The sequence below is a fragment of the Canis lupus genome, chromosome 27 (assembly GCF_011100685.1).
Source record: "Canis lupus familiaris isolate Mischka breed German Shepherd chromosome 27, alternate assembly UU_Cfam_GSD_1.0, whole genome shotgun sequence".
NCBI classification, from domain to species: Eukaryota; Metazoa; Chordata; class Mammalia; order Carnivora; family Canidae; genus Canis; species Canis lupus.
The window spans coordinates 37,530,309-37,552,425 of NC_049248.1; the positions used below are offsets into that span (position 1 = coordinate 37,530,309).

Sequence of the window (22,117 nt, forward strand, 5' to 3'; positions counted from 1 at the left end):
GACGTGATTCCTAGGTTTGCAAATCCTGGCTCTGTTGCCTGCTTAGCTGTGTGATCTTGGGCAAGTCAACTAATCCCTTTGTGCCTTAGTTTCCTTATCAATAAGGCAGGGGCATTAATAACTTGTTTAAACAACTTGCTGTTTTAAAAATTAACACAAGGCACGTAAGGAGCTTGGAATATTGTGTGATACAAAGTGCTCGGCAGATGTTGAGCTATTCTTAGTGGGCAAAAACAGGATGCTGCGTGACCCAGCAATTCCACTCCTAGGTGTTGACTTGAGAAATGAAAACCTGTGTCCACAAAAGACTTTCTAGCAAAAGCTTATAGAAGTTTATTCATAAGAGAAGCAACTCAAATGTCCATCCATCAACTGGCAAATGGATAAACTGGTACACGCCCACCATGGAATAGCGGTTGAGTAGCAAAAGGAAGCAGATTACCAATAGAGGCAATGACATGGATAAACCTCGAAAGTGTTAACTCTGAGTCAAAGAAGCCAGATACAAAAGGCTGCATATGATTGGATTCCAGGTATATGACACTTTGAAAAGGCAAAACTATAGAGAGAAATCAGCTCCTTGCTTGCCAGGGACCAGAAGTGAGTGGAGGAAACTGACTATGGAGGGGCAAGAGGAAGCTACGTGACTCTCTATTAGTCAACATGCACCGGAGTTGGTGTAAACTTTTACCATATATACAAGTTAAACCTCAGATTAAAAAAAAAAAAAAAAAAAAAAAAAAAATTCCGGTGGCGCAAAATGGCAAATAGGGAGAGAAAAAGGGGTTAGAAACAGTAATCAGAGGTTGCAGAAACTACAGATCCTCTGCAGTTTCAGTGGCTATGTAAGCTGGTGGAATGATTTCGTTAATTTTCTTTTCCTAGGCTGTGAGTTGGAAAAACGTAGAAACCTGTGGAACACTTCTGCCCAAGCATATCTGATTCTCCCCCATGAGCATTGGTCGAACAATCCATTTCTTTTAAGCCTCCCCATGAGAGCTGCCCTTATTTCTCTTTGCATGGGGATCTCCTGGGTTGCTTTCTGGGAGAATCCTGAAGGAGGGAGGGCTGGCCATGTGATGAGGCCTTCATGGAGACAGAGCGTTGGTGTTCTGGATGAACTGACTTACTATTCCAGATTACTAAATAGCCTGAGTGCATTTGTGGGTAAGGAATGTTATCTCAGAGCATTGTTCATTCATCATGAGTCATGGAGGCCCTGGCCCCTTATCTTGGAGCTCTTGCTTATCTTAGCAGCACTGGGCACAGCTGACCACTCCCTCCTTCCTGAAATTCTTTATTTGGCTTCTGTGATGCTGTTCTGTTTTCATTCTCCTTGCAACTCCCTTGTTTTTTCTGTCTCCCCTACTGGATCCTCCTCTCCCTAGTCCTGGCCTCTAACTTTTGAGTGCCAGTGGCTTTGTTCTCTGACTGCTTCCCGTCTCGGCTCACTACTTAGGTGATACTCATTTCCAGAGCTTTAAATACCATCTGTATGGTGAAGACTCCCATATCATACATATCCCCAGGCCCTGTCTCTCCCTGGTTCTTCATCTGCTGGCTTAGACGAGTCACTTGGTTGTCTACTGGACATCCCAAACATGGCACAGGCAAAACCAACTTCTCATTTGTTTTCTAAACCTACAGGTCTTCCGTTGTTCCTCATCTTGGCAGTGACTCCATCCAGTTGCTCAGGCCCCCAAACCCGAAGTCTTCCTGGACTTTTTTTCACACCTCATATTAGACCCATTAGCATCTATCCCAAATCCAAGCACTCCTCATCTCCCATCCCACACCTACACCCAATCCCAGGCCACCACCACCACCACTTCTTGCTAGGACTTTGGAATCACTTCCCCAGCCCCTTTCCTGCCTCTACTCCTTACCTTGTGGTCGGAGTTCACACAGCAGCCATGAGAATTCTCTGTTTCCTACTTTTATACTATCTGTAGTGGCTCCTCTACAAACAATATAAAGTCCATATACTGTACGGCCCCCGCCACCTCCCTGTCCCCATCTCTTCTCTCTCTGCCCATTTCTCAAGGTGCTCCAGCCACACCAGCCTCTCACAGACCCTTGACATGCCACCCTCCAGCCTGGAATGCTGTTCTCCTCCTCCTCTCCACCTGCTCTCACCTCCCAAGCCCTTCCTGTCTGGGATTCTTGCTCTTGCACTTCACTCAGTTCTCCCTCAGACGTTACCCTTCAGAGCTGGCTGGCCTACCTGACTCCCCTATCTAAAATATCATGGGTACTGTCCATTCCTTCATCTGCTTCACTTGACTTCCAAGCATTTCTCTCTCCCTGAAGTTACGTCTGTATTTGTTTATTGCCTCTGTCCCCTAGTAGATCCTAAGCTGCATAAGAACACTGTTTTGGTGCTCAGTAAGTGTTTTTTGAACGATTGAAAGAATAAATGAATTAATGCTCAGGTATCCCTATATTAAAAATTAAAGAACCAAACACCTTCCTAAACCCGAGTGCTCCTCTCCATCTCTCACCCCATTTCTTGGGTCCTTCATTAAGGCAGAATTTCTAAAATATTTCCTAGATCTATTACAGTTCTTCACTACTCATTTTTCTCTTTGCTCTGATCTGCTGTCTTTTCCCATCCCTCTTCTGAAATTTCTCAGGGTCACTCAAGCTCTGTGTGTTGCCGCTTCTAATAGATACATTCCTATCCTGTCTTACTAGATCCTGTGTTTAGTTTTATTATAGAGTGTAAGTTCCCTGAAAAGGGACTTTTTCTGTGGTGTTGTCTGTTCTATCTTCTGTACATAGTAGGTGCCAGAACTGGGCTTATGTTTATATGTGTCATGTCATGAGATGTTTGACATGAGTCTACACTTCCATTTCTTTTTAAGGGAAAAAATATTATTATTATTATTATTATTATTATTATTGCTTTTGTCATGGTGTCATATAATTATAACATTTACATAAGTAGAGAATTAAGTAATACAAGATTTGTTATGAAGAAGAGCAGCTTCTCCCCTTCCATTTTATGCTCCCCAGATGCAAGTGTTTTCAACTTCAGCTGATATTTTGGTAATTACTTCTATGTCTTTAATTAATGTAATTGTATTGTTACTCATCTGTTTTTTAGTTTTAGGGATTATCTATTGATGAAAAAGTGAGTATTTGGCTGGGGTTCATCCACCCCGTTCCCCTCTTACACAAATTTCTCAACCACCATCCTTCCGGTTGTAATTCTGTTGTAATTTTGCTAAGATCAATATGCAGTGCTTACTTTAATACTTTCCAAAGATGAGCCCCGTAATATAGTTTAATTACTTTTCCTCTCAAGACTGCATAGGAGATATTTTTTTCTTATCTCTTCATTTTGGGTGTACTTTAGGAATATATTCAACCTTAGACTCCACCGTAGTTGTAACTCTCTCAGTTGGTCAACCACATCGAGAATGTACCAGATTCATCTTTCTGGGGAAATTTCTCTCAGACTTTCTGATCTTGTCTCTGCCTAGGTTGCTTCCTTGGCCCCAAAACAGCTAGGGCTTCTCCTTCACCACCCTCCTGAGGACTCCTTTTGCCTTCTTGTATTGGCGCCACTGATCTCTTGAAATGAATGATTTATTCTTTCTTGGTTTACTACTTCATTTTGGTTGCACAATCTCCAGTTCCTTATGGAGAAAGAGCGTAAGAAGAGAGAATTTTGTGAGATGTGCAGGTCTGACAGTGCCTTTGTTCTCCCTGGCTTTTAGCTGATGGCTTGACTATAGTTCTTGGATAGAAATCATCTCTTCCCTGAATTTTGAAACCTCTGCCTTCCAGTGTTGCTCTTGAGAAGTTCTCGCCTTTTGGACTTAAAACCCTTTGTATGAAAACTATTTCTGGAAATTCCATAATAAAGTAGTTGGTGTAGGTCTGTTTGCATTTAATATGCCGGAAGCGCATCCTATTTGCTATGCAAATCCTGTCCCCCTCCTACTTATCTTTAAAGGAAAAGCAGTATCCTTCATTTTTGGGAGAAAGATGTCCCTCAATTCTAGAAAAAAAAAAAAATGCCTTTCAATTTTGGGATATTTCTTCCATTTATAATCACTGCCCCTCCATTTTCTTTGATGATGAACACTCTATTATCTGGATATTGGCTCTCTTGAATTGGCCCCCAAACTTTCCATCTTTCCTATTTTCCCTTTCTGTCTTTCCATTCAACTTTTGTGGACATTTCCTGAATCATATCTTTCAAGCCTTCTATTGAATTTTCAATCTGCCATCACTTTAATTTCTAAGTGTTTTTTTTTTTTTTTTTAAAGATTTTTATTTATTTATTCATGAGAGACACAGAGAGGCAGAGACACAGAGGGAGAAGCAGACTCCCTGAGGGAGCCTGATGTGGGACTAGATCCTGGGAGTCCGGGATCATACCCTGAGCTGAAAAGGCAGATGCTCAAACGCTGAGCCACGCAGGCGTCCCTAATTTCTAAGAGTTAATATTTTTATTTCTCCCACTCTCTCTCACTTTGATAATGTCTTGTCCTTATTTCATGAGTGTACTTTTCTCAGATAACTGAAGACGCTGAGATTTTTGTTTTTTGCTTTGATTTTTATTTTTTTAAATTTCTTCATCCTGTGATTTTCTAAGTTGCTTTGCTTTTTCTCTGTTAGATGCTTTCCCTAATATCCACTAAGTCTTTGTTATTCCCTCCTGTTTTAGATCAGCTATCTAAAAAAGATGACTAGAGGTTCTTTGCTGGCAGATTGGGTTTAGCTTCATTCGAGGCGGGGCTGCTTGTTTTTGGTTTGTTTAGGAAATCCTGATGTGTTTTTAGGTTGTTTGTTTGTTTGTTGAGCTGACCAGATCCTCCAGAGAAAAGAGGACTAGTAAGAAAGCCAAGTACAAGGCTGGGGTATTTCAACATTCAGCAGTAGTGTTTTGTGTAATCTCTCTTCAGTGTGAAATCCCAGTCCTCAACTATGCCTAGAATCCTCTGGTCCAAAGATCCCTTGTTGACTCTTTTCAGGGAATACATTCTCGGTCTTTTCCTAGATGGGGTCTGGGAGTTCAAAGGCAGTTACTTTCTCCACGGAGTGAGGGAGAGAACCTGGGGTCTTTCTACTTCTTAAACAGATTTGCAGCCAATTCTCTGCCCACCTTCACCTCCACTTCCAGAGGATCCTGGTGCTGCCAGTCCCTCAGCCTCTTGAGGGTTTATCATTTAAATGACATTGCTTCTAGGTAGTCCTAGTTTTGGATTGAGCTTTCTCCAGTCTGCTTAGCTAGTCTCCACTTAACTACTTGCTCTCCATCTTCCAAAATTGTGTTACCATCTCTTCTACTTTGCCCTTTTTATCAGTTTATGTCCCAGTGGTGTTTGAGGAGGGAGCAGGACTCAATGCAGGTGTTTAGTACTCCACCTTTATTTATTTATTTATAAGATTTTATTTATGTATTTATTTAAGAGAGCAAGAACAGAGCGGGTGGGAGGGGCTGAAGGAGAGGGAGAAGCAGGCTCCCCGATGAGGGGCTGGATCCCAGGATCCTGGGATCATAACCATAACCTGAGCTGAAGGAGGACACTTAACTGACTGAGCCACCCAGGAGCTCCTAGTACTTCCACCTTTAAATGAAGGCCTCACGTGACACGTTTTTCTTTGTCATTTATGAGGCATTTGATCACACTGTGAAATGGGAGTTCTTTGTAAATTGTGAATCCATTTTCACTGGCTTTAGTTCTTCCCTTTAGCTACTGTTAGGGTTGAGTACAGTGGCAAGTTCCCTGAACCAGGAGTTAAGAAGCTTGGGTCCTCTTCCCAGATTTAATACTTAATTCTGGGCATCCTCTCTCACCATGATTTTTGTTGTGCCCAAGACTGAGAATCTGAGAAACCACCAAGGAGCCAACACCGATGCAAGCGCACGAGGGTTTATTAGCAAGCTCGAGCTTGGGTCCAAGTATACCCGACACAGCGGAGCAGGGACTTGGACCTCGAAGTGAGTTACAGCTGGGTTTTTTATAGGCTGGTCTAGGGGATTTTCAGAAGGGGTGGAAGAATTTCTCCAAGTTCTGTTTACATTCTGATGTGGGGCTTTCAAGGGCATTGAGCTCTGTTCTTACTCTAATATGAGACTTTCTACTATGGGCGTGGGCTCTGTTGTCTTTCTGATATGGGATTACCTGCCGAGGACATTGAGGACATTCTGCAGTTTTTCCCATAAAGTTCAGCTCTTATTCACAGGGGCCTAAGATGGCTGTACTTGAGCTAATGCTAAATTTTAGGTGGGATGGCCTTAATTTTTCTCGGCCTCCACAATTTTCTCATCGGTCAGTCCAAGAGATTGAAGTCAGATGATTTTAGGATCTCTTTTTTACTCAAAGACTGATTTTATGTCTAAGAAGTTGGGATGATCATGTGTAACTGAACACCTGATTTGGAAATAGAGTCGCAGCAGCCTGCCAGAGAAATGCAGAAGCGAAACTTCTCCTTGGTTTGTCGTTCAGTCTCTGACTCTGGTATCTTTAAAGTCTCAATGAAATTGCAACCCACGTTTCATGAACAAGAAACTGTTAAAAATTCTGATTTTTTTTTCCTCTAGGGTCTTTTCAGCTGATGGTAGTTCAGCTGCAAAGCCTACTTGGATCCATGTCCTTGATAGGGAGAGAAAGTGTTAGTGTTGAGCCAGAAAAATGGAGAAGATAATAGAGAAAGAGGTCTGGTTTCTTTCCTTTCCACCCTTTAGCAGGGATGGCCATTCTCGGTAGCAACCCCACCAGGAAGCGTGTCCTTCCCATCCGGGCCATGTGTGAGTAGATAAAAGCCACATCTGTATTTTCTCTCTCTTCCACATTGTGGTTTCTTGTTAGATGGAAAGACTGAGTGGACGTTGTATGTCACTGTGGTTTTGACTGGCTGGTTTGATCACAAGCCATTGTGCTCAGCAGTGGTCAGTACAGTGACTGAGGAGAATATGTGATCTGTGAGGCCAGTGACCCTGTGGGCCGGAGGCCAAGGTGAGGTTCCTTAGGGCAGCACTTTCCAGACTGAGCTGCACACCAGAGCCACCAGAGTGCCCAGTTACTGACGTGGAATCTCTGTGGGGTGGGGCATAGGAATCCTTTTGTCAGAGTTTCCCAGGTTAGTAGGGATACACTTGCTTCTTATACTGACTCTGGGGACCTGTTGTCTTACGGATGGGAGGCCAAAAAGAAAATTGGACTCTTGAGCATTTGCAGAGCTCGGGATGAAAATCCCAGAACAGAAACTGAACCTTGCACACCTGGCCAGCGGACATGCGTATCAGTCCTGGAAAGGATTTCATACTCTCACTGCTTTCCTCATGTCCTTATTTCATACCCTTTCCCCTCATTCTTAGTAGATCATCTTCTTAAGTCACAGAGGGAGTGGAAACTTTCGGGGGACAATGCCTCCACTCCCTTTCTTCCCTCAAAAAAAAATGTGCATGTATGTAATAAACATATACACTTCTGTTCACACTTAACTTTGCTTCTCTGATTAAGGTTAACCCCTCTACCTATGCCTCTCTCCATCAGTGACCCCTCCTGTGTATTTTTCCTTCACTCTTTTCCATCAACATTTGTGTGTGCATGTGAATATGTAATATATGTAATATGAGTACATGCTTCATCTTCCAGAACAAGGCACAGCAAACAAAACTCTACCTGCCTCAACTGTGGCCAGCCTAGGTTCTTCTGTGTCTCATTCAGAAGCTCATTCAGCCCGCCAGTCTGTATTTATTAGAGTCAGGAATGTGCACAGACTGGCTAGGCACTGAGCTTCAGCATCAGACTACACAGACATAACCCCTGCTCTCATGATGCTTATAGTCTCTTTGTAACCAGACTCCTTTAAAAATTATTGTTCTTAGGAGGCCTGAGTGGCTCAGTGATTGAGCATCTGCCTTTGGCTCAGGGCGTGATCCCAGGGTCCTGGGATCAAGTCCCACATCGGGCTCCCCACAGACAGCCTATGTCTCTGCCTCTCTCTCTGGCCTCCCATGAATAAATAATTTTTTTTTTAAATTATTGTTCTTACTTTGGCCGTTACAGAAATAACACATGCTTGTGTTCATAAATTTTGAAGTAGCTTCCTAATGGGAAGCTACTAAAAGGTTTAATGCAGAAGAGTATGGGGTCAGAATTTCATTTTCAAAGTTCACTTAGGCTGCTGAAAGGAGAATGGATTGGGGGGGGGGGCGGGGAGAACTGTTGGCAGGTGATTGGTCAGGAAATTTCTGTTCTAGCCCAGGTCAGGGTTGCTTGACATTGTAAGATGGAAAGAGGAACACAGACTGAAGTTATATTCAGAAGCATAGGATGGTGAATGTTTGGCTGTGAGGATGAAGAGGAGAGGGGAGTCCAGGATGATACCCAGGTTTCTGGCTTGACCAGCTGCATAGATGGTAGTGCCCTTTACAGAGACAAGAAATCATGGAGGAAGAAGTGTGTGTGTGTGTAAACATAAATCCCGTGTGAACATTCTGTGAGTGTGAGATGTCTAGGAAGTTTCCAAGTGGAGGTGTCACAGAAGAAGTTGGATGTATGAATCTGGAATCAAGAGACCACCTGAACTAGAATAATGCATTTGGAACCTTTTATCTAAAGCTGTTAACAGATGCCAGGGATAAATTACAGAGGAGTAGGCCGTAGGTGGAACCCTGAATATTTTCAGAAGTAAAGCTCCAATCAGGGAGGAGGCGCCAACACAGGGGTGGATGAACTTGTAAGAGAAGAGAGTCTTTGAAAGAAGTCATGGTCAGCTGTGTCAAAGGTTGCTGAGATGTCAGATAAGGCCAAAATGTAAAATAGATGTTGGGTCTCGGGATGACCTGAGCCAGTCAGGTGGCAGGTGGCCAGAGGCTGGTCCCTACAGGAGGGGTGCTTGCTCACGCAGAGCTGTGGCAGTAAGATTAAGGATTTTGGACTATGTTGTAATACGGCAGATTCAGTGGAAAAGGCTGATGAAGTTGTTCTTTTCCTTCTTACGATAGCTTTTTATCTTATGATTACCTCTTATCTTTATTGTTTTGTTTTGATTATCAGAGTAGTATGTACTCATTGTAAAAGTTTTAAGCATTAAAAAATATGACTGAGAATAATCTCTATAACTGCATTCCCTCCTGACTACCATTACTAGTTTGAGGCATAGCCTTTCAGATTCTTCTATGCATATGCTATCACATACCACATCGGTGCATATTTACTTGTCTAAAATTGGATTTATTGCCATATAGTCTGCAGAAGCCTGTATTTTCACCTGTGTGTGTTTGGTCAAACACCTAATCACATGAATATATACAGTTTTCTATCATGTTGTGATAGATTCTCTGGATATTTGGGTTTTATTTAGACATCTTTGCCTTCTGAAACACGATGCTACACTGAACATACATGTAGATATTTATTTGTGCATTCCTTACATATATGTGTGTACAGGGATTTCTGTGGAACAGGTTCCAAAAATGGAGCTGTGGAGTCAAATGGAGCATGTGGAGCATGTGCATTTAACGTTTTGATAGTGTGACAGTGGCCAAGGCAAGGGGCTTTTTCTTTCTTTCTTTTTTCTTTCTTAAGATGGAAGAAATTGAAAAAAAAAAAAAAGATGGAAGAAATTGGAGCATGAAAAATATCGACGAGGGGCAAATGAAGAGTAGATCAAAGTCACAGGAATAAAGTGCTGGATGTCCTATAGTAAGATGGGTACCAAGGCATGGGGAGGGGCTTTAGGCCAAGGAGGATGAGCAGGTGGGGAGCAGGGTCCTCCGTCACTGCTGCAGCCCCAGAGCCTCGACCAGTGCTGGCACATGGCAGGCAGCCAAGAAATACTTGTTGTTTGAATGAATAAATGAATGTAGTTCGGCGGCAGTGGAACTGCATGATATTTCTCTCTAAAAGCATCTAGTTTTCCACTTCCTCTATAAAACAGAAGGTGAAGAGATCTTACTGAAACTGGCAAAGGAGAAGTTGGAGATTTGAAGGCCCGTCTTGCTTAGCGAACCCAGTTGCCCAAGTCAAGTAGGACTCCGAGACAGGGCGTCTCTAAATTTCCCTCCAGTTGGGAAAGGCCTGTTGATTCTGAGGCCCTAAGACCCCATCTAATTCTGTTCATCCCCACTACCACCATCCTGTTAGTTCCAGCCTGGATTTTCTTTTCTTTTCTTTTCTTTTCTTTTCTTTTCTTTTCTTTTCTTTTCTTTCTTTTCTTTTCTTTTCTTTTCTTTTCTTTTCTTTCTTTTCTTTTCTTTTCTTTTCTTTTCTTTTCTTTTTTTCTTTTTTTTTTTTGAAAGATTTATTTTTATTTATTTATGATAGAGAGAGAGAAAGGCAGAGAGGCAGAGACACAGGCGGAGGGAGAAGAAGGCTCCATGCCAGGAGCCCAAAGCGGGACTCGATCCCGGGACTCCAGGATCGCACCCTGGGCCAAAGGCAGGCACGAAACCACTGAGCCACCCAGGGATCCCCGAGCCTGGATTTTCTTATGAGAGCAGCCTCTTAAATGATCTCCGATCTCCTCTTGTATATCACTCAGAACTCGATTTAGAGACCACCTCCTGCAACCCCCAGCCAGGACGGCTCTGGAGTGCCTTCAGCGTCCCTGCCCTGTGTAGCAGCTGTCCCCCTGGATGGCCAATTGTATGTTGTTGCTGTTTTTACCTAAAACCTTCATATATAAATATCTTTTTTTTTCATATATAAATATCTTAATGGACAATTTTACGAGACCTGTAGTGCTTAGCTGGTGTTGCATGCTACATAAATGATTGGTATTATTTTGTGTGAAAGCTCGATGCTTATATAAATTTGGTACACAGAAAGTGGGGACAAGGACAAAAGCAGACATGAGATGAACTCCTAAGGGATGGGTAATTTAAGACATTTGATCCTGGAACAAGCCTCAGGATTATTACTCCCTAGGGAAAGGCATTCTGCTTTAAGTGTCATTTGTATTAGTTATTTCTGTAATTAGCATGTTAAGTGCATATTTTGAGAAAATTTAAATACCTTGCATCTCTAAGGTGATTTAACTATGTTCCAACGATCTATTTATTTTTAAAATTTCAAATAACTACTTTGTGGTATTTTCTAGAATGGAAAAGCTTGAGTCTCTTAAACTGCATCTGGCCAGCTGGAGGATAATCACATGATGAAGTCCCTGATGGGATTCTAAAAGAAATGGCCTTCCAACGCATTAAGTAAAGAGCTCCCAAATTAGGACTGGAATGTTCCTGTGTGGTTCCACTTGTCTTTCCACCCCCATCACCATTCCCAGCCTCATCTACACTGGGGAGAGTAATGGGAGGTCCTTACTAGCTGGCAACTGAACTAGTGTTTCAAATTACAGAATCAGAGTGTAATGAAAGAGACACCCGGACTTGGTTATTTTTCTGTGGTGCAGAGGGCCTGGGTTTAATGCCTGGGACCACCTGGAGAGGTGCTTGTCTGATGTGAGGGATGCTTCTGGGTAACTCAGTTGATTACAGGTCTGCCTGCCTTTGGCTCAGGTCATGATTCCAGGGTCCTGGGATCCACTCTGTGTTGGGCTCCCTGCTCAGCAGGGAGTCTGCTTCTCCCTCTGCCTCTGCCTGCTGCTTCCTTGCTTGTACGCGCTGTCTCTCTTTCTGTCAAATAAATGGATAAAATCTTAAAAAAAAAATTCCCATACATTCAAAAATTAAGTAATGAGTATGATTTGGAAATACTTAAATAGGGCAGCCTGGTGGCTCAGTGGTTTAGCACCGCCTTCAGCCCAGGGCCTGATCTTGGAGTCCCAGGATCGAGTCCCATGTCAGGCTCCCTGCATGGAGCCCGCTTCTTTCTCTGCCTGTGTCTCTGCCTCTCTCTCTGTGTGTCTCTCATGAATGAATAAATAAAATCTTAAGAAAAAAAAAAAGAAAGAATATGATAGAGAATGCGTAAAAATGGGATTTACATGTTTCTTGAGTTCTCTTCACAGTCTCTTAAGTATTAGACTGAATTTACAGACAGCTTCCTAATTTTTGATATAACAGAACATTTAATAAAGTGCTGTCGGCGCTCTTATTTCTTGAGATACTCTGAAGGCTGTGTGTCTTAAAAAAAATGAAAGTTTCAAACATATCATTTTCTCCCTCTCTCTATATATAATACTTGTAGCTGATACTCATCTAGTGTTTACTATGTGCAGGCACCGTGCTAAACATTTCACACACCACATCTTCAAAACAACCCCGAGGGGAAGTACTATCATTCCTAGTTTTCAGGTGTAGACTTTGAAGCATAGAAAGATTGACTAAACTGGCCAAAGTCACATAGTGAGGAAGTGGTGGGTCTGGGATTTGAAATCAGGTCTATCTAATTCCAGCAGCCAGCCTGATAGAAGTTATGCATCCATTTGGTAAGTCATTCAGATAATTATGGAGTTCCTAACGCATCCCAGATACTGTTCTAGGTGCTTGGGATTCAGCTACCCGCAAACTCCCTCATGGGATTCACTTAATATGTAATAATGAAGTTATTATTAATTACTAAAGGAAAGCACAGTAGGGCAAGGTGGTGCAGAACAGTAGCTGTATCATTGGGCTGTTAATGTTAGGATTTCAGGGACAGCCTCTCTGAGGCAGGCATATTGAACATCGACTTGAATGATGAGAGAGAGCAAGCTACCGAAGGCCAAGGGACAGTGTGTAATATGGCTTCAAGCCTAGCCTATAGGCTCCTGGGTTTAAATTCTGATTCGCTTGCTCATTAGCTGTGTGTCTGTGGACAAAATGCTTGACTTGCCTGTGCATCTTCATCAGTGACATAAAGGTAATTGCAATATTTATTTTTTAGCTTATAGGGCTGTCATGAGGATGAAATGGGCTCATGTATAAAAATCTTAGCTATAAAACAGACATTGGAATATAAGGACTCTCTAAGTGTTAGCTGGTATTTTTTAGGCACTATGGGAATTGTGGGAAGTAGCTGCTTTATGGATCTGTTATTTAACTGGTAGCTTAAATCAAAATCTGGATGGACTTTGAAAATTCAGCGGAGAGGACTCATTGAGGAGTTAAATGTAAGCGTATGAAGGAAAGGAGCCAGGGATGACTCCAGTAATTTTGATCTGATTAATTTTCTGGATTTGGGGTCCATTTATTAAGATGGGGAAGACTGGGGGTGGGGGTGCATAGCAAGCCTTTTTGCTGGAGAGAAGGCAAAGTAGAGGGTGGAAATCAAGAACTTGGCTTGTCGTTAAGATTGAGACACTTCTTAACGTGGTCATCTTTTGTATATGTTCACTGTAGAAAATTGGAAAACGTAAACAGATAAGAAAAACACCTGACATTCCAACACCCGTTATCTTTTGTTTAAATTTATTTTTATCCCACACAAATTTAGATCGTAAAATATATGTCAGGTTTTTCTTGTTAGTTGTATATACTTTTCAGTTTATTGGAAAATGGCCCATGACAGAGGGGAGAGTTAAAATATAGGCAAGGTGATGAGAGCCCTAGGACTGTAAAAGTCCTCTACACTGACCACCACAGACAGCAGTTATGGACTGAAGCCTACAAAGACGTCTCCAGCTACGGAGGGTAATGCATATCATAGATCTTGTTTACGCTCACCTGTCTATGGTCCCCCAAGGGCTGCTACCTGGTGCAGCTTCACCCACAGTTGTTAGCAGAACTACACTTTGTGATAGAATGAATGCACATTACCCAAAACTTACATTGTAACCATTTTTAAATGTACGGTTCAGTGGCATTAAGTAGATTTACAGTGTTGTGCAACTGTCACCACAGAAAAACATCTCTGGAAGTTTTTCATCTTACAAAACTGAAACTCTACACCCATTAAGCAGTAATTCCCCTTTCTTCTGTCCTCTCAGCCTCTGACAACCACTGGTTTACTTTCTGTCTCTGGATTTACCTACTCTAGGGATATGAGATAAGTGGAATCATATAGTAGTTGTCCTTTTATGACTAGCTTTATTTCATTTAGCGTAAGGTCCTTAGGATTTCACTCATGTTGGAGCATGTGTCAGAATTTGCTTTTTAGGGCTAAATAATATTGCATTGTATATTTTGTTCATCCATTCGTCTATAGTCAGGTACTTGGTTTGCTCCCACCTGTTGGCTGTTGTGAAAAATGCTGCTATTAAAAGGGGTATACAAATATTTGTTTGAGTTCCTGCTTTCAATTCTTTTGGGCCATATACTATATGCAGTTTTATGATCTACTTTTCTGCATTGAAGTCCGTTGTTAAAATTTTGTGTGATGAGCATTCTTCTACAAAGTCATTTTAAATAATTGTATTATATATTATCAATAACTGTGTCATCAGTGACTTAAGCAAGCAAGAATTGTTTCCTGGAAATAGAATTATAAGACAGAAGAATGACTAATATTAAAACTTTTGCTACATTTGCCAAATTGCCAACCAGAAACTCCTACAACCCAACACTAGCAAAATATGTATGTGTTCTCTGCTTCTTTGCTAATATTAGGTATTAGTAATTTTTTTCTGTCAATTTGATAATTAAAAATGGTATATTCTGGTTTTCTTTTTTGCAAATTTACGGTTCACTCTCTGGGTTTAGTTGTTGCAGATTACTGGGGAAAATACTGATTTGGTAAACACTCAACACGTGAGATGATGAGTGATGATGACAGTCTGGGGTCCTTCCTAGTCTTTAATTCTAAGGCAATTGCAAGTATTTTACTCTGTGTATATATGACAAGCTGTGTAATCGGGTTTTGAGATCTTCTGTTTTGTGTGCTAAATACATTCTTAGTAGTTAAACTTTAACACTTCTTTACTTAGAATTCAAAAATCTAAAAAGTGCTGAAAAGAATTTTTTTGGTAATCCATTTGGTTATAAAACTTGACAGATTGTAAGACTGTATGTCAACTATCCTCAAAGACAAAAACAAACCAAAAAAACCCCTGACAGATCTGAACTTATTTGGTGGAGAAACCTGACCTCAGCCTGCCTGAGACTATTTATATATTTTATTTATCCCACTTAGAGTGACTGTTCATATTGTTGGCTGCAAAACATGAGTTTGTTTGAGTAAGGGGTGCTGTCCCAGACCCCAGTGAGGGTGCATAGTAATATATACTATTTACATATAAAGAGTTATTTTCTTTTTAAATTCTGAAACACAAAGGTTTGGCATCAAAGATATCGGATAAGGGGACATGGACCCATAATTATTTTTCTTGCATTTCTATGTTCTCATCCCTCCTAGGCTTCAAAAACTCATTTTGAAATCAGGTAGGGTGAACATGGAGTTACAACTCAATGTGCTTTGAGTTTAAAGACAATAGAAATTTAAGTGTGGTGTCTTCTTTCATCCCCAGGACATGTATAATCACTATAATCTGGGGACTAACAGGTCAATGACTAGAACCAGGTTTCAGCTGAGCTGTAGCCAAATGCAAACTCAGGACCCTGAGGGTCCTGGAAGGCCTGGACCAGTTGAACTGTGAAGTGATAGCAATAGCCTTCCAAGATATTGTTGCAACATATTTCTATAATTAATACCACTTGTCCTTTATAGAACATAAACTGTCTTAGCCAAGCTTTTAAAAACAAACCAAATTGGTAAAATTAAATAAAATCATGCTCCACTTATATGACTGATTATTATTAATGCTGTTAAATCTAAATTTTTTAAAATGTGTTTATTAAAGTGGCAAAGATGGCAGAAATGGAAAAGTTGACTCAAATTCATGTGGAATTGTAAGGAGCCCTGAATAGCCAAAACAACTTTGAAAAAGAAGAACAAAGTCGGAGAACTTACATTTCCTGATTTCAAAACTTACTACAAAGCTACTGTAGTAACCAAAACAGTATGCTACTAACATATGGATAAACATATAGACCAATAGGATAGAATCTAGAGGCCAGAAATAAATCTTTAGCCAATGAAGTTTTGAGAAGGGTGCCAAGTACACTCAGTGAAGAGAGAAGAATCTTTTTAACAAACGATGTTGTGACAACTGTATTTCCAAATGCTGAAAGAATGAAGTTGGACTGAACCTTATACCATATACAAAAGATTAACTCCAAATGGATCAACAATTTAAATATAAGAGCTAAAGCCATGAAACTCTTAGAAGAAGACAGGAGTAAATCTTTATGACCTTGGACTTGGCGGTGGATTCTTAGATATGACAATAAAAGCATGGACAACAACCATAATAAAGTAGATACATTGCTGATGGGACTGTGAAATGGTACAGCCACTGTGGAAAACAATTTGGTCGTTCCCAAAAAAAGCTCAACAGAAAATTACCAGATGTCTCAGCAATTCCACTACCAGGTATATACACAGAGGAACTGAAAACAGAGAGTCAAACAGATACTAGTCTACCATTGTTCATTGTGGTATTACACCAGCCCAAAGGTGGAAACAGCCCAAGTGTCCATCAATGGATGAATGAATGATTGATAAAAAGTGGTTTACTGCAGACACAGCCACACACATTTGGTAGAACGTTCAGTCATAGGGAGGGGTGAAGTTCTGCCACATGCTGCCACATAGGTGAACCTTGATATCATTATGCTAAGTGAAATAAGCCAGAGACAAAAGGTCAAATACTGCAGGATTCCACTCGTATGAAATATCTATAATAGGCAAATTCATAGAGATGGATAGTAGATTAGACGTGACTGTGGCCTGTGGGGAGGGGAAATGGGAAGTTACTTCTTAGCGGTAACAGAGTCTCTGATATGATTAACAAATAGTTTTGGAAATAGTTGTGATGGTTGCACAACATTGTGAACAGAATTAATGCCACCAAATCGTACACTTAAAAATGGCTAAAATGGAATTTTTTGTGTTTTACGTATGTTAGTACAATAAAAATGTTTAAGATGTTAAAGGAACTAATGGATTCATTCAGAATCTGAGAAGTTTGTGATATACATTGGGCTTTTCTGTAAAAGCATTAGCTAACTTGGTTGGGATGTGAGAATGAATAATGTGATAATTGTTCCCAGCTCTTCAAGAGGAGACATGTTTAACTTCCAGGTGTATTTTTGGAGCTGAATTTTTGAGGGGAGGGTTGTGGGAATAGGGAGAGGCAGTGCATAAGAGGAGCTAAAACAACTCTAAACCTCACGGAAATACAAGATGAAGAAAATTGTATTTATCAGAGCTCTTCTCAGGGATAATATTGTTTGTGGATGGAAGAAATCCTTGGAATTGTCACTAGGGTAGGGCTGGAAGGGCGAGATGCCCAAGGGACTCACTGAACTGTCACTCTTTTGTTTTTCTATGAAGGAGGAGCATGTTTCTGTTTGATGCATTGCTGGAGCAGTGGGCAGTGTGAAAGAAACGCAGAGATCTTCCTTTTCATAAATATTGTCAAAATATTTGAATAATATTATCTTGAAGGAGCACTATATTATTAGCCTGCCTTGGTATGAACATACCTCACTGTGGCCCAATGCAGTATGTTGCTGGAAATATAAAAACTCTGTTATCATTATGTAAGTAATGAGACTACATTCTGAGGAATTGAAGAGTGCTAGTGACTTTTTAGAATGACACAGAGTTTATAATTCATCCCGTCTTTGGTTCTGCTCACTTATGGAGACTCTGTAATATATTAAATATTATTTCAAATCCTCAAGAAACAAAGAAGAGTAAGACAATGGCTTATCCCCCAAGAGCTCATAGACCAGTGGAAAAGAAAAATGAATCAGGGCCATACAATACGATAAGGGGGACAGACACCTATATCTTCCCAAGATTTTATCTTCTGTGGTGGTGGCTAATTGTGAGAACACAACTACCATGTGATTATTTGGGCTTCTGTTCAGTATAGGCTGAAATTTTGTGTAAGATAATCACTCATCTTTATTTGTCTTCCACACTCTAGAAGAGCAACTGAAAAATACTGTTATAATAACTGATAATGCCAGTTCAGTTTTTGGACACCTATAGTGGTGACCTGACAGGTTTTACTAGACAATGCAAAGTGCTATACGAGCATGAAGTTGAGGCAAGTAACTTGGTACATAACTGGCGTTGGAATACATATTTAAAGAAAGGGTAAAGGCAATGAGGAGGCAATGAAGGGATGTGCATTCCAGATGAAGTGTACTTAAGATGAGTTTAGAAATAAAAAGGATGGGGTACCTGGGTGGCTCAGTTGTTTAAGTGTCTGCCTTCGACGCAGGTCATGATCCCCAGGTCCTGGGATCAAGGATCACATTGGGGTTCCTGCTCAGTGAGGAGCCTGCTTCTCCCATCTCTCTGCATCCCCCCCGCCCACTCTCACTTTCTTTCTCTCTGTCTTCCTCAAATAAGTAAATGACATCTTTAAAAAAAAAATAAAAAGCATAAAACTTGGTGACTGACCAAACGTCAAGTGTGGGAAAGAGAAAAGTGAAGAATGACCCCAACTCTGGCTTAGGTAGTTGAATCAATGCTAATACAGTACATTAATCAAAATTGGCAAGCACAAGAGGGGGGAACTTTGGAACAAGGCAGTTTTTACCATAATGTAGGGAGAACATTAATTAATTTTTTCAACTGCCTGATGGATAGTATTGAGTTTCAGACGTGTGTCAAAAATTTCCTTACCCTAACAAATTTGATGTCTTCATGAATGATGTCTTTCCCTTCGTCCTTTGTTCCTTCCCCTTCAGCTATTTCTTCTACTTCCAGAATTATCTGAGAGAAAGAAAGAGCACATACCAGAGACAGAGAGTGAGAGAGGACACTTTTGCCTTAGGATAGGAAAAACAGGACTCTTATAATAACCATCAAATGCAATTTGAAATTGCATTCCAGAAATTATTAGAAGATAATGTCACATTTTTTTTTCATTTTAATATTATCGTAATTGAGTTGAAGTGCCAGTAACAGGCTAGGGTAAAAAAAAAAAAAAATCATCTATCCAGATTTAGAAAAATGAGGAAACATTTCTTGAGTCACATCTCTTTTCATCGCGAGTAGTAGCCAACAGTGTGTAGGACATTAAGGTCATTTAAAAATATTTGCTGAATTAATGTTATTTTTTTCACATTTGAATTTATTTTATTAAAAAGAAGTGTCAAGGTAAAAAGTCAAGAGGAAAACTTGGTGCCTTAGCAAGGTTAAGAATGCCATAATTTGTTAAAGATTGAAGTAAAAATAAAATAATAGCCAGTATTTATATAGTACTTAATACTTTTCAAGTCACTTTTATATATGTGTCAGTTAATTTGTTCTCCACAGTGACCTGCTGATGTAGGTATTATTATCTACACTTTATTGGTGAGGAAACAGATTTAGGGTTAAACGGTATGCCTGAAGCCACAGTCATACTATGTAGAGGTCTTACAATTCAGGTGCACTGCCCCGCGTGGTAAAACACAGCCATCTTAGCCTTGAAAGAAACTCTCCTGTCTTTGTGTTTTATGTCTCATTATTAACTTTCTTTTCATATATGGTGACTCTTTGGCCTCATTTTAGAATCTCATTTACTATGACAGGGTCTGTAATCTGCAGGCTTACAGCCCATGGATAATATGGGAAATAGATTTTCCCCTACTTAATTGTCACCGAAATACAATAGATCCTGTTAAACTGAGACCAGAGAAAGAGATACTAGAACCTGAGGATCAAATATGCCTCCCACGGGATGATGCAGGACCTGTTGGGTAGGCTCAGTTGGAAGTGATGTGGGTAATGAGACTAGGTGGACCCACGTAATAGCTGGAAAGTGTGAAGTGATAGAGAATGATGGCTCAGGTGTGTAGTTACTTTGGGAATAGTGATGGGTGGCTGCTAGCATTCAGGTCAAATATCACATAGATGCTGAGACCGATTTTCAGAGACATCTAGTCTAGTCAAATGGCAGCAGAGTTTCAGGTACAGGACTGCCTGGCAAATCATTAAACATCCTGCCCAGTCTGAATATGTGAATACATCCTCATTCCCAAGGTGAATAGGCCATTCCTTTGATGTTTCTTGTACAATCACTAGATCATGGCATTCCTGAAGACAGTTTCTCTACTTTTTCATCTTGATGTTTGTACTCCTTGACACCTGCATGTCTTTAGCCATTTGCCAGAATATTGTTATCCGTTTACTTATTTTGTGGAGGTTTTCCATTAGTCCTTCTAATTGTGCTAGCTGTATAATACATTTCACTATACCATTCTATCATTTGTTTTTCAAGATGTTATTTGCTACTATCTATTTGACTTAATATGTACAATGTGATCTTGATTCCTTATCAACTTATGTTTAGCAATGGGGGGCTTGGAATTACTTCAGGTGAGGAGATAAATCAGTATATTTAAAAATAAGTCCAATTCTGGAATTGGACAGGTTCAGATTCTCATTGTGTCACTTTTGGTGGTTGACTCCAGGCAACTAATAACTTCAAATTTTCATCATCTGTGAAAACAAAGATAAAAATAGGATTGAATAAGATCAGATGTTTAGAAGAGCCAAGCATAAAATAACACACTCAGGAAATTTCTGTTTACATTTTTTGCATATCTCTGGGTCTGTGTACATGAACTTAATTTATATTTATACAATGCTATATTTTTTTACAACATGCTTTTGAATTGTCATTTGTGTCCTTTGCACAGCCCTGTGAGATAACAAGGGAAAGTAGTTTTATTAACAGCTTCAGATAAATAAACTGAGACTAAGTTATTGCCTATGATCATGCAGCTACATTGCAGAATCAGGACTTGAAGTCAGTCCCTTTAATCCATGCCCAGTGCCCTTTGCACCGGGTTCATCTATTTTTATCTACTGTCTCTCAGATATTCACTATGTGTCTGATTATTTCAGTGGTAACCAATCACTATAATAAATGTCAGTTGGACCCACCCACTTCCATGCTGGTGCCTTTAGATAAAATGTGAGTGCCTAATTCTGATTATTGCCCGGGTACTACATATCAGGCACTTTGTTTTTTTACTCATGAATTTCCTGAAAGGTCTTTCTTGTGTTTTCTGATGGATAATAGATTATCTAACTTACAAAATTATAGATAATAGCTCCTTTTATCACCCACTCTAAGTCTTAGATTTGCTTTACTATAGAAATGATCTATTTTGCAATCTGATAATAAGAATTACTCCATTTCTTCTAATTGACAGATGAATAATCATATGAATTGCAACTCTCTGGTGAGGTTTCTAGTAGTGTGGTGTTATGAACCCATTAAAATGACTACACCTCTAGATATTGGGTCCTTTGTTTTGTTCTGCCAAATAAGTCAGAACCAGTACCACCAATGACTGTATTGCTTTAATCTTACTATACTTACCTATGTTGATAGTTTTTAAAATATACTGTTCTTTCACTTTTAACTAATTGTTATGTGATTATTAAATTTTAGAAAAGTAATTTAGTGTTTGTTTGTTTTTTTTTACCTAAACCCTCAATTATTTAACTTTTACCTACATAAACCAATTGTTAGATGTGGGCATGGTGTTTTCCACAATATTCCTTCAGTACTCCATAAGTCTGTGTAGCCTGGCACTTACTAATTAGCTTAAAATTAACCTTCATCATGTCTCAATTTCTTTTTCTCAAGAAGAGGAAGACTTGCCTGCCTGGTTCTTCTTGTTATCCCTGGAGCCTAACAGCACAATGACTGTGTAAAATATAAACTAGGCACTGAATGTTTGTGGAGCCTGACTTTCAATTCTGCTTTCATTGTACATCTGTACAAAATTCCACTGATAGGTCAAAGCCAAAGTTTTTTCATCATATTAGAATAACTAGTTTTCAGTTTTTTAGTCAGCTTTTTGATGAATAGATGACACAGAGGTCCCAAAAAATACTTTTATATTCCAAATGCTGAAATTAAATGAACTAATCATGAAGCCATTCAAGGTGGTACCTCTGTCATGTAAAGCGAGGCGTGTTGACAATACTAAAATACATTTCAAAATGGTGCATGAAAAATGATTTATATAAGGGAAAAAATTAACATTTTTGCCTTATTAGAATGTCTTTTCCCTGACTCTGCCCTGTTTTTCATAAAAAGCCCTCAAAGTGTCACCTTGATTTTGACTCTTTTTGCTGAGAAATGAACTTTTTCAGCTGTGTTACATTACCAGAAATGAGAATATCAAACAGTAATGGGAGCTGTTCAGTAGTGGAAGTATAATTATCATATTAGCATCATAAATCATTTGCTT

General features: G+C 39.9%; 1 protein-coding gene across 3 annotated transcripts in view; it reads left to right on the forward strand.

Annotated features, from left to right (window-relative positions):
* Positions 1-22,117, forward strand: part of ANO6 (anoctamin 6) — a 184,709-nt gene that overhangs the window by 46,202 nt on the left and 116,390 nt on the right. The window contains exon 1 of one of the 3 annotated variants that reach the window (XM_038577416.1): positions 10,589-10,613. The exons of the other annotated variants lie outside the window; for them this stretch is intronic. Within the exon in view, the coding sequence (XP_038433344.1) occupies positions 10,604-10,613 (10 nt within the window). The 5' untranslated portion in view covers positions 10,589-10,603. Of the gene's footprint in view, positions 1-10,588; positions 10,614-22,117 lie in introns of those variants that run through there. 3 annotated transcript variants of the gene reach the window in all.